This window comes from Marmota flaviventris, chromosome 10 (genome assembly GCF_047511675.1).
Source record: "Marmota flaviventris isolate mMarFla1 chromosome 10, mMarFla1.hap1, whole genome shotgun sequence".
Classification (NCBI taxonomy): domain Eukaryota; kingdom Metazoa; phylum Chordata; class Mammalia; order Rodentia; family Sciuridae; genus Marmota; species Marmota flaviventris.
The window spans coordinates 78,272,024-78,286,238 of NC_092507.1; the positions used below are offsets into that span (position 1 = coordinate 78,272,024).

General features: G+C 33.6%; 1 protein-coding gene across 1 annotated transcript in view; it reads left to right on the forward strand.

The window, feature by feature from the left end:
- Positions 1–14,215, forward strand: part of Btbd8 (BTB domain containing 8) — an 83,426-nt gene that overhangs the window by 53,026 nt on the left and 16,185 nt on the right. Inside the window, exons 9-10 of the mRNA XM_027935262.3 lie at positions 358–460; positions 13,438–13,620. Coding sequence (XP_027791063.3) covers positions 358–460; positions 13,438–13,620 — 286 coding nt within the window. The remainder of the gene's footprint in view (positions 1–357; positions 461–13,437; positions 13,621–14,215) is intronic.

Sequence of the window (14,215 nt, forward strand, 5' to 3'; positions counted from 1 at the left end):
AATGTATGAAAGATGATATGTCATGAGCTATGTAATGTTTTGAACAACCAATAAAAAAAAGTAATTTAGTCCTTGTTGCACCAATTGAGTAAAAGTATTGATTTAGATATTACTCAAGATGCTTGGGATCAATTTATTAGCTTAATGAACCATGGTTATGTTAAAATCTGTGCACATAACCCAACATGGCTTAAATTTTTTATAGAAAAAGTAGTAAAATCCCTTTTAGAACTTATAAAATTAATATGAATTGGTCAAAATACATATGTACAATTTATATAATAGAAAACAAAAATATTACTACTATAAGTAAAAATGTTTTCATTTCTCTAACTTGGTATTCTTTGATTCTAACAGGTGGATCGTAAAGCATTTTGCCAGGTTTTGGTCTGAGAGAAGCTTTGCAAATGTACCTCCTGAGATTCAGAAAAAATGCCTTAATATGTTGATTCAGTCCTTAGTGAGTATAAGCTGACTACTCTTCTTTGTGCCATCAACAAAGTTTATTCCAGTATGTACTTTCGATTATTTAAGTATAAATGGAGAATGTTATAAAAAGCAAGTGAGAAAACCAATTCTAGATAATGTAGAACCATTTCACTATGTCTAGCCTTAAGTTTCTAATCCTCTGAAACCACTTTCATTACTCAATTATTCACTAGTCAGGTTTAGTCAGAGAGGCAGAACCTCTAAGATGATTATATTAGTTCATGAACAGAGGGCTCCCAGAGATGGAGGTTGTGCATTGGCTTAGCAATATGGATCAAGCAGTCTGTACTCACTAAGGAAGATCTGGATATAATACTGAAACTTCTCAATGGTACTATTCCTCAAGGGTTCAGCCATCTACTTGCTGATAAGTTTATTATATTGGCCTACTTCCATCATGGAAAAGGCAGTACTTTGTTCTTATTAATTTATATCTCTGGATATAAATTTTCTTCCCTAGCTCACAATGTTTCTGCTAAAACTACTATTCATGAATTTACAGAATACATTACCCATAACCTTGATATTCCACAAAACATCCCAATGACTAATCACTTATGACATGATGACAATCACAATGACAATGACACATCACTTTATAGAAAATGAAATACAACAATGGGCCCAAAGTCATGGAATTCATTGGACTCATGAGTTTCCCCATCAGGCTGAAGTAGCTGACTTGATAGAATGAAGTAATGGTCTATTGAAGACACCAATATTGCCAGCTAAGTTGCAATTCCTTGGTGGACTGGGGCAATGAACCCCAGGATACAGTATGTACTCTTAATCAGTTTTTAATTGAAGGTGTTATTTTGTCCCATATACAGGATTTATAAGTCCAGAAATTAAGATATAGAAATGGGAGTCATTCTATACAAAATTACCCCTGGTGATTCCTAAGCTATTATTTTTGCTTCCTTTCCTGGCAGCTTTGGGCTCTGCTGATCTAGAGGTCTTAGTTCCAAAGAGAATGCTTCCATCTGGGAACATAGTAATGACTCAAAAAATATAGAAATTTGAGATTATCTTCATCTGATCAGTTTGTAAATCCACATGCAAAGAATGGAAATTGCTGATAGATTCTATTAAAGAGAAATTGGGTTGCTACTGTACAGTATTTGTAAGGAAAAACAAATGTGGGATGCAGTACTCTCAGATTCTATGAGTAACATCAGTAGAAAGTTTCGGTAACCTAATTTAGTGCTGATAATGACCCAGATTGTTTAGGAATGAAAGTTTAGGCCACTATCAAATAAAGAACTATAAACAGCAGAGGAACTTGGTGAGGGCAAAGGAAATATGGAATGGACAGTAGAATAGTTGTAAAAAACAGCTATGACCATGTAACAGTTATAGAAATGAGTATAACAGAGTTATGATATAAACATATAATATTTTGTTTATATCATAACTACATATGTCTACATATTAACCCCTAAATATTTTGGGGTTTTTCCCACTGTGTCATTCCCCTACTATCTAATATAAGACATTGATCTAAGATAGTTAACAACTTTATATCTTCATACTCAAGTTAAAAGATATGAGGGAGAACTGATAAATCAGTTTGAAGAACAATTATCACTGAAGGGGAAAAAAGAATTTTGTATCTTATTTTTTAAAAAAGCATTAATACGTTTGTTGTATTGGGGTTAGCTGTGTAATTTTAGGCAGAAACTTGACTATTATTGTCTTCATTTGGGAACTAAGATTTGTTTATAGAGATATGTATGTGTGCCAAATTGACAAGGAGTTGACTATATGAGCTTTGTAACATGTTAGCCTGGCTAGGGTAGACCTTACTTTCCAGAATTTCCTTTTTTGTATACTTCAAGTTAGAATGGCCACAAAAGAAAATTTGGCATGAGATTTTTAGGGTAGAAGTGGTTAGGTCAGTTGTAAGAAAATAAATCAAACTTATTAACAAGGATATTCAGCTAAAATCTCTCCTAGTCTAGTCTCAGACTGTCCCCAGTCTCATCTCTCATGTTGTTTCTTTACTGACTCATCTAGTTGGCATGGCCTACTAACTGTTCCACTTTACTCTCTACACTCTTTCAGCTTTTCTTACCCTGAGCCTTGTATGTAATTAGCTCCATAGTGAAAGGCATCAGTGTCTCCTATAGGATGCCCATTTCACCCAGGTTGGAGGCAATATGACTAACACAAGTCCACCCTTGTGGATTCCAGTTGGTGCTTTTGGTGTTGGTTTGTCCTTCCTCTTCCTTACTTTACATCCATCTGGCCTTCTCAACTCCTGTCCTGTGAACTTCAAACTACACCATCAGATTCAAAGGCTCTTTAATCATCTCCCACAATTGTATAATGTCAAATCCCTGTAACAAATTTGTACATAGACAAATACACACTTCCTAATGGTCCTATTTCTCTGATTGAACTCTGAATAACATCATCATACTGGGTTACATAAAAGGTACATCTAAATCTAACTAGGAAAACAAAATTGTAGACTATTAGCTCACAGGATTCCACTACAAAATCTAAATCTATGTTTATGCTAATGAAGGACTTTGTAGTTTTTTTGCTTACAAGTTTGCCTTAGTTTCCTTAGTCATTGAACAGCCTGTTCATGAAGGAAAACAGTTGTCCCAGCTATACTTCAGTGCAACAGAAATAGAAGTATTATTTACTAAATGTAGTAGCACTCATATTTGGCAGATTTTTTAAACATTTAAACAGTTCAAAAATACTTCTTATTTCTGTGATATTTAGTGTAAGATAAGTACTACTATCTCCATTTCACACATTAAGAAAAGAAACTGGGAGGTCAGTGCTTTGTTGAAGTTTACAGTATCAGTAAATGACAAAGTTCAGGATTAAAACCAATTGCCACCATTCTAAATATATAAGTGCTCAACGTGGGCAATGTTTTTGGGTTTTTGTTTTGTTTTGTTTTGTTTTTTGGTGGGGAGAGGGCTTGACATCAAGAAACTAACAAATTGATGGAAGAATGGACACGTAAGCTATGAAATACAAGTTAGACAATGATGAGTATTAGCATTAAGTTCCATATCAGTTTTATTTACCACTAAAGCTCCAGCTATAGAACAGCGCCTAACATATTAGGCACTTAGTACATATTGTCAAATAAATGAATAGGTATAATTTATAATTCAGGTATATACAGATTAAATAATCAGTTACCCTCAAGCTCTTAAATTTTATTAATTCCACTTACACGATATGATTTCATTTTCTATAGTCAGAGTCAAAAGGCATCACCTTTCTCAGACTAATTTTTTTCTTAATTTTTTTTTCATGAATAATCTATCAGAGAAAAGCTTTCAAGTTTACCACAAATCAATGCCATTATATAATTTTTTGAAACAAAGGGATAAAAAAATAATCAGTCTGACTGTAATTTCAAAATAAATAGGGTAGGGCATTCCTGACAGAATAAAAATGTGACCAGGGGCATGGAGACTAGGCAGTGTGAATGTGCTGTATCTGAAATGAGAGATGAGACTGGGGACAGTCTGAGACTAGACTAGGAGAGATTTTAGCTGAATATCCTTGTTAATAAGTTTGATTTATTTTCTTACAAGTGGTATATGAGTTTAATTTTAGAATAAGCCCTTCAAATAGTGCTTCTCCCTCTGCAATGCTATTTTACTTTGATGTTATAGGTCTAATTAGATCCTTATAAGCTTTGTGAATTCTTGACTTTTACTTTCAAGATAGATGAAAAGATTAACATCAGAATGGCCAAACACCCAATTTGATTAATAGACTTTTAGACGGCATGGTGATTATTACAAAATTTTGTCTTGTTTTTGTGGATTGGACAAATTTTTAGAAATTCAATTTATTAATTATATTTTGTTATAGAAATGAAATGTATTTAGCTTTATTGATATAAAATAGAGTACTTTTCAAATTGAAATTTGAAATATTATCCAGAAAAATGGAAACAAAGAATAGGCAGTCTCCTTGTCTTCTTTTTCTTTTTTTTAAACCTCAACCCCAACTTGGCCTTTTGGAAAATCTTCTAATGTGTATGTATCATATTTATAATTTTATTTTTAAAATAAGAATTCCAAATTGTTACATTTTTATGCATTCAATATCAACTAAAAATGAATTGCATTTTCAGATATTTCTTTTTTGTGTATTTGCATATGTTCCAAAGCATTGCTTATGACCAATGTTTATTAATATGACTTTTATCTAAAGAAAATAATTTGTTTATCTTACATACAAATTATAGCTGTGTCTTCTACCTCATTAATATTATTTTATATTTATTTGCTTACCATTTGTCCTGAACCTTGTTTATTTTATTTTGGAAAGAATACTTAACATGAGGTCTACCCTCTTAACATATTTTTCCCCTTGGCACTAGGGATTGAACCCAGGATCTTGCACATGCTAAGTATGTACTCTCCCACTGGGCTATACCCCTACATCCTTTAATCAATTTTAAAGTGTTCAATACAGTATTGTTAACTACAAACACAATGCTGTACAGCAGATCTCTAGAACTTACTCACTTTACAGTACTGTAACTTTGTGGCCCCATTGATAGCAACTCCCATTTCCTTCTAGCCTCTGGCAACCACCATTGTATTCACTAATCCTATGAGTTTGACTCTATTAGATATCTTCTATAAATGGAATTAACAGTATTTGTCTTTCTGTGATTAACTTATTTCACTCAGCGTAATGTCCTCAAAGTTTGTCCGTGTTGTTGCATATTGCAGGTTTCTTCTTCTTTTTTTTTTTTCAGAGAGAGAGAGAACTTTTTTAATTTTTTTTTTAATTTTCGGCGGACACAACATCTTTGTTTGTATGTGGTGCTGAGGATCGAACCCGGGCCGCACGCATGCCAGGCAAGCGCGCCACCGCTTGAGCCACATCCCCAGCCCCAGGTTTCTTCTTTTTAAGACTGAATAATATACCACTAGATGTATATGCCACATTTTCTTTATCTCTTTATTGTTGTTGGATATTTAGGTTGCTTCCATATGTTGGTTATTGTAAATACCGCTGCAGTGAACATGGGAATGCAGGTATTTTTTCAAGATCTTGATTTCAATTCTTATGAATAAATAACACAGTAGGATTATGGGGTCCTATAATAGTTCTACTTTTGATTTTTTGAAGAATCTCCATGCTGTTTTTCATAATGGCTACATGTTTTGCATCTCCCACATCCTTACCAACTCTTTTTCTTATTATTTAATAACTATCTTAACAGGTGTGTTGTGATGTCCCATTGTAGTTTTAATACACATTTTGCTGATGATTAGTGACATTGAGTATCTTCCCCTATGCCTGTTGTCATTGTATATCTTCTTTTGAGAAATGTCTATTCAAGCCTTCAACTTGTTAATTAATTGGGTTATTAGGTGTTTTGTTTGTTTGTTTGTTTTTACTGTTAAGTTACAAGAGTTCCTTAAATATTTTGGAATTAACCCTTTATTAAATGTATGGTTTATATATTTTCCCACATTATATAGATTGTCTTTGTCTTTGTCAGTTGTTTCTTTTGCCATAAGAAGTTTGCCATATTCTCTCTTGTCTGTTTTTGCTTTTGTTGACTGTCCTTTGGTATCATATCCATGGAATCATGCAAAGTCATGAGGCTTTCCCCTTGTTTTCTTCTACGAATTTTATAGCTTCAGGTTATAGGTTTAAGTTTTTAATCCATTTTGAGTTGATTTTTGTGTTTGGTGCAAGATGAGGGTCCAATTTCATTCTTTTGTTTATGCTTATCCAGTTTTCTAGCACTATTTATTGAAGAGACTTTCCTTTTCCTATTGGTTATTCTTGGTACCCTTGTGCTATAGTTTGGATCTTGAATGTCCGTCCCCCAAAAGCCCTTGTATGGAAGGCTTGGTTTCCAGCCCATGGTACTGTTGGGATGTGGTGGAACATCTAGGAGGAAGGGCCCAGTAGAAGAAAGTTAGGTCATCAGCAGTGTGCCCATAAAGGAGATATGGAGACCCTGCTTTCCTGTTTCTTTTTTTTTTTTTTTTTTCTTTTGCATCTCATCTACCATAGGCTTCCTCTATCATATGTTCCTGCCATGATGTACAGTGGCACTGCAGGCCACAACAAAGCAGGGCCAAGCAACTACTGAGACAGTAAATTAAAATAAACCTTTTTCTTCTTAAAGACTTAGCCTTTAACCCCTGAAACAATGGGACAAAATGAACCTTTTCCTTCTTAAAAGATTTATTTTGTCACCATGAGAGAAAGCACCTTGTCAAAAGTTAATTGACTCTGTGTGTGGATGTTTCTGGACTGTACCGTTTTTTATATGTGTATCTTTATGTAAGTACCACACTGTTTTAATGGTTATAGCTTTGTAATATATTTTGAAATCAGAAATTGTGGTTCTTCCAGCTTTGTTCTTTTTTAAGATCAATTTGGCTATTCAGTATCCATTGTGGTTACATATGAATTTGACAATATTTTTTCTATTTATAAAACTGCCTTTTGGATGTTTTTTGTTTGTTTTTTGTTACCAGGGATTGAATTCAGGAGGACTTGACCACTGAGCCACATCCCTAGCCCTATTTTGTATTTTATTTAGAGACAGGGTGTCACTGAGTTGCTTAGCACCTTGCTTTTGCACTGAGGCTGGCTTTGAACTCAGGATCCTCCTGTCTCAGCCTCCCAAGCCACTGGGATTACAGATATACACCACTGCACCCAGCTCTTCTGATTATATTTATTTCCATCTTCTCTGTATTTTCTTAGGCTAGCTAAAGGTATGTTAATTTATCTTTTCAAAAAAACAACTTTTATTTTTTCCTAATTTTTTTAAAATTTTGTTTGTTTCCTCTCTAATCTTTATTTCCTTTCTCCTACTAACTTTGGTCTTAATTTCTTCTTTTTATTAGTTCCTTGAGGTATAAAGTTGTTTATTTGAAATTCATCTTCTTTTGTAATATAGGCATTTATCAACAGAAATTTCCTGCTTATATTTCCCTTTACTACTACTACTTTTTCTTTTTATACTAGGATTGAAACCAGGGGTGCTTATCCTGGCCCTTTTTATTTTTTATTTTGAGACAGGATCTCATTAAATTGCTGAGGGCCTCTTGCTAAATTGTTGAGGCTGGCTTTGAACTTGCAATCCTATTTCTTCAGCCTCCTGATTCACTGGGATTATAGGCACATGCCTCTGCACCCAGCTTGGCTTCTTTGCCCCATTGGTTATTTGAAAGTGTTCAGTATGATTCCTACATATTTGTATATTTTCCAGCTTTTTTTCTGCTCTTAATTTCTGCTTTCATTACATTATGTTCAGAAAAGATTCTCTGTATGGTTTCAATAGTTTTAGCTTTGTTAAGACTTCTTTTGGAGAGCTAGCAGGTGACATATTTTTGAGAGTGCTTTGTATATGCTTGAAAAGAATGGGTATTCTACTGCTCTTATTTGGAAAATTCTATATGTGTTAGGTTCATTTGTCTATGTTGTTCAAATCTGCTATTTCTTTGTTGATTTTCTAATTCTATTTACTGTTGAATACAGAATATTGAAGTCTCATTTTGTCTCTGTGTTGCTAGCTCTGTCTTCAGATCTACTAATTTTGCTTATGTGTTTTGATTCAAGATATTATATATAATATCTTCCTGATAGACCCTTTTTCTCATTCTATACTGTCTTTCTATTTCTCCTGTGCTGTTTTTGACTTAGTCTTTTCTGCCTGATAAAATTATAGCTCCACTTTTCCTCTCTTTGCTATCATTGCTATAGAATATCTTTTTCTATCCCTTCACTTTCAGAGTATTCATGTCCTTAAATTTTAAGTGAGTCTCTTGCACACAGAATATAGATGTGGCTTCTTTTCAAAAGTTTTTTTTAGTTGTAGATGAACACAATATACCTTTATTTTATTTGTTTATTTTTATGTGATGCTGAGGATTGAACCCAGTGCCTCACATGTGCTAGGCAAGTGCTCTGCCACTGAGCTACAATCCCATCCCATAGATGTGGCTTTTTTTTTTTTTTTTTTTTTTTTTTTTTTTTTTACATTTAGCTTGATTGGGGAGTTTAATCCATTTGCAATTACATTTTAAAGTATTATCTTAAGGAAAAGATATACTATCACCATTTTGTTAATTGGTTTCCCCCATTGTATTATATTTGTTTTGTTCCACTTCTCTTGCTATCTTCCTTCATATTTTTGATATTTTTATACTTTGATTTCTTTCTTTCTTTGTGTAATTTCTGTATTATTTTATGTATGATTACCATGGGGCCTACATAAAATAACTTACATGTAAAACAGTCTAATTTCAATTATATACAAAACTCATTTATAGAATATAGGCAGAAAGGAAATACAAAGATCTCTTAATTTGAACATCAGATCTTCAACTTCATTTTTTAAAGAGAAATAGACATTAAAACTATCTATTCAGTGTCAAGTCATTTTTGTACCTTTCAGAATAATAAAAACAGGGAAATTTGTACTGTGTCAGTAAGAATATAGAGAATATTCTAATTTATTCATGACAGACATAAATTAACATATCTTTCACTGTATTTTTCAAACTTTTTTGACTGTGACCCTTTTTAAAAATTTTTTTTAGTTGTTGATGGACCTTTATTTTTATTTATTTATATGTGGTGCTGAGGATGCAACCCCGTGCCTCACACATGCTAGGCAAGCAAGCGCTCTACCACAGAGCTACAACCCTAGCCTTTGACTGTGACTCTTTTTTGAATAATCCAAACTATGAAGTTTTTTATCCATTGTAACTCATATTTCCATTATAAGTCACAAGTAGAACTGAAACACAGTTTTACAAAAGAACTCTTAGGCTTGTTATGTAGGATATACTGGTATTTTCTATCTCTTTTTCTCCCTGCCTCTTTTTTCTTTCTTCTGTTTTCTCATGCTGATCATGAACTGCTAAATAGGTTGCTAGGGAAGATGCTACAATTTTGTAAGACAGTACACATAATGTTTATTCAATATAATGTTAGGTGTATTCAAAATATAGTGTTGAGTGTATATTGGCAGTGTTTCGGATACCCCTGCTGTCCTACATATTCTCTTGGCCCAATGTTTATATTCTAGCCACTGCTGCAACATCTAGCTGCACAAGGTGTAATCCCTCATATACTTTTTTCTTTCTTTCTGGACTCTTCACTTCTCAACATGGGATACCTGCACTTGAGCAATTAAATAATTTATTTTATGTTTTGGAGACGTGGGGATTGAACCCAGGACTTGCTGCATACTAGGTACATAATCTACGGATGAATTATATCCCCAGTTCAGCAATTCTGAACCTGTATGATCCTGGCAACAAAAAAAGTTGACACCCCAGGTGGCAAGCCTTGATCACTGGAGATGGGAGCCAGTACTTAAATGTTTCCCTTTTCTGTCTCTTGAGTGGTTAATTCAAAATACATCCTTCATGGAGCTTAACAAGATTGAGCCCCAGGCACCTACAATGTTGAATGCTCTATCGATGCCTTTCAAACTTTAATGTATACACAAAACACTGAGGAATTTCATTTAATGTAGATTTTAATTCAGTAAATCAAGGGAGGAACCAGAGACTCTTCTTTTCTAACAAGCTCTGGTTGATGCTGATACTGGGGAAACACATTTCGAGTAGCAAGGAACTAGAAAATGCAACCTTGGATTGGCTTTCTGTTCATCCTTTTCTCTCTCCCAGTGCATCATATCCCCCTTGAGATCAATCACTTCCCCAAACAAGCTATCTATATACAAGCCTTTTTCTCAGTCTCAGTTTTTAAGTGGAATCCAGGCTAAGATTAGTAGTATTGACCCAGCTATTCTACTTCTAGGAATATAGCCTAGAGATATAAAATAATGTCACATACAAGGTAATTCATTATAACATAATAACATAGTAAAAGCATAGTAAATAATGCATAGTAAAATAATGTAATGTAATGTAAGGATTGAACCCAGTGCCTCAAGCACACTAGGCAAGTACTCTGCCACTGAGCTACAGTCCCAGCCCCAAATATGTTTTTTAAATTACAAATTTAGAAAGGCATAGTAAATAATGTAATGTCTATAAGTAGATGACTAGTTAAATTACTTATGATATCTTTATATTATAGGCTATTACATAGTTATTAAAACCATAAAGGGCTGTATACATCAATAAGAAAAAATTAAAGATGTATACTAAATGTAAAAGGCAACATACAGATTACACAATAATACCTCCACTTGAATAAAATAAGGAGAAAATTATACACATTGTATATGCATAAAACCACTTGGAAAGATAAAGAAAAAATTATATTGGTTTGGAAATGGGTGGTTTGGGTTTAGGAAGGAGCAGAAGACTTTTCCTAGTAATGATCTTTATACATTTTCAAATATTGAACCATATGATTGTTAACTATTGAACTAAAATTTTATATTTGGTCTAGAAGGATTACTTTTTTCTCCTTTGAACCTCAGGGTACTCTTACATTTAATGTTCATCACATACTCAGATCAGTATAGAAAAAGATCATATATTATCTATGTATATAACTGTGTCCATATTTTAGTTTTCTAATAGATTCCAAGCTAAATTATAAAACATACTGTACTTTTAAAATGTATTACTGTCAGAGCACATAACACTATGTATATAGTAAGCATTTTGTAGATACCTGCCAAATTTATTTGCATACCCCAAATTTGGTTCTACTACCAGAGGAATGCCTACAACAGAGCAAATTCTGCTTATTGCCTAAAACTCTTCTTAACTGCATGGTAACTCCGGAAGTCACCAGAGGAGGAAAGATAATGGTACTAAAAAGAAAAAAAAAACTTGAATTATAGCAAAATAGGATTTTTTTACTTTAATAAAGCTGTGGAAGTATATATAATGCATTTTAATGAATTCTTGAAAAATGGGTAAAATTTTAGAGTTTTAAGTCCAAGAATTAAATATAAATTATCTTAGAAATTCACTTATAGATATTTCTCGGTTATCTGATGATGTTAAGAAATCAATGAATATTTGAGTGTCTTTTATGACCCAATTTTGCACTAGGCCCTGAGGATACAGTAGTGAGCAAAAGCAGACATGGTCTCAAACACATTGAACATACAGCATCGTGAATGAGACAGACATTAATATAGCATTTATGCTCATCTTTGAATAACTACAAATGAATTAAGTTCTTTAAAGAAAAGGGACAGGTTCTTAGCATGCATCTGGTATAGGTGTAGGGTATAGATTTAGCTCTTTAGTTGAGATCTAAACAATACAGAGGGTGTGCAGAGCTCTATCATATAGTTCATGTTAAGATTTCATTTTCTTATTTCCAGGTGTATTAGCTGCCCATTGCTGTGCAACAAACCCACTCCACAGCTTAAAACTACAATTTATTATTTCTCACTAGTCAGTGGGTTGACTTATTCTTCTTCTGACCTTGCCTGAGCTCACTCTTTATTTTTCAATTTTTATTTATTTATTTATTTTTACCTTTATTTTATTTGTTTATTTGTATGTGGTGTCGGGGATCGAACCCAGTGCCTTATGCATTCTAGGAAAGCGGTCTACCACTGAGCTATAACCCCAGCCCCTATTTTTCAATTTTTAAAATTTTTTTTTAGTTGTCAATGGATCTTTCTTTCTGTCTGTCTTTATTTTGTTTATTCATTTTTATGTGGTGCCGAGGATTGAACCCAGTACCTTACATCTGAGAGCCACAACCCCAGCCCCTCTTTCTTTCTTTCTTTCTTTATGTGTGGTGCTGAGATTTGAACCCAGTGCCTCACACATGCTAGGTGAGCACTGTACCACTGAGCTACAACCCCAGTCCCCTGAGCTACAACCCCAGTCCCCCTGTAACTGCATTCAACCAGTGTCTAAGCAGGAGGCTTGGCCTCTCACTCCACATGGTCTTTCTTACCAAGCTTCTTCATGGCCTAGAGGTCCCAGAATTCCAAAAGGGTAAAGATAGAAGCTGTCGGTCTCTGGAACTTAAGTACCACCACTGTTGCTTAAAGGAAGTGAAAAGGCCAGTCCACATTCAAGACATGAAGAAATAGATCCTACCTCCCAGTGAATGAAACTGCAAAGAATTTGTTACTGTGTATGTGTGTGTGTGTGTGTGTGTGTGTGTTAAGCTACTGTAATCTACCAGATGTCTATTTATTCAATAATTATTTACTAAGCATCAACCATGATTAAGATACTATAATTTGGCAGACACAGTGGTGCACACCTGTAATCTGGCTTAGTGGTTAAGCACCCACTACCAAAAACAGAAACAATAATTTGTTGTTTTTTTCCTTTTCCTTAGAGAGCAATAGTGTTTATGAGTTGTAATTTCATTTTCCATAGAAATAAATATTTGTGAACATTTTTTTCCTCTGATACAAAAATGAATCATTATTAAATGAATAAAATATAAAAAGAAGAATCATACCTATGAGAGAAGAGTTTGGGCTGAGACTGTAGCTCAGTGGTATAGTGCTTGCCTAGCATGCGTGAGGCACTGGATTTAATCTTAGCACCACATAAAAATAAACAAGTAAAGGCATGCTGTCTGTCTACAACTATAAAAAAATATTTAAATTAAAAAACATATTTTATAGTCAGAAAAAAATTCAGGACATGTCAGTCCCTGAAGTTATGAATGATATATATAGGAATTATGAATGATTAATTTGGTGGTGATAATCTTAAGGAAGTGGATTTTTTCTTTGTAGTTATATTATAGTTGTGCTCTCAGGTTTATTTCAGCTACCTTATAAAGGTGGTTTTTTTCCCAATTCAAAGTTTTCCCTTTTGGATAATTCTGAATGAATGAATGAATATTATAAGTAAAACTAATGACAAAGTTTCTAGCTACCTGTAATTTTGTTTCTTGAAGGAAACATCACAAGAAAACTAAAGTATTTTATGTGTTTAGAAAGCTATTTTATGAGCAGTAATACCACCTAACTTTTTTTTGCAATATTTTTTAAATTCTAAGAATGATAAGAATGCTGCTTTTCTTCTGATGGAAAGTGACAGGCTAATCATCAGTTTACCCAGAGTAAAATGGACAGAAGCAGCACTAACTATGGCATCTCAGCTCCAAGAAGAGTGTATTGCATTTATTGTAGAAAACTTCTCCAAGATCATTCAGAGTGAAAATTTCATTCTCCTCTTGCAGGTACTATGTCTACAATTGTATTCTGTATTCAGTTTTGTTCCATCTTTGTATTGTAATTTTAATTATGTAAGAGTTTTTATATGCAGGTTGCCTTTGATTAAATTAGTATGATTTAAATAAATTTCACAGCAGATGGCATGTTTGCATCAGATTTAGAGCAGTGATGGATAGGATTTTTGGCTCACAAGACAAAGAAGGCAGGAGGGACAGGTTTGAGTGCCCTGGCAAAGCACATTGTAACTCTGGCCAACTGTAACCCTCAATCAGCATAGTCACATTTTTTAAACCAAGTTGTAAAGATACTGTTTTGGTCTGTAATACAATTATGGTCCTTGCAAAAATTCCCTGACTTATTGGGGAGCTACTTTCTCTAAAATTAGTAATTGAATAGAGAACTTCTATTGCTTATTTCTAGGTTCTGCTATTATGGCTGTGTTGTCTCTTTAAAACTGTGTGTGTGTATGTGGTATGTGTGTGTGTGTGTGTGTGTGTGTTTACATTTTAACAAAAGAAAGGGAAAGAAAGAACATGATTTCTGATAGATTTCATATAGCTAGTAATTATGATTGTTTTGCTGTTATGACAGACTTTCACA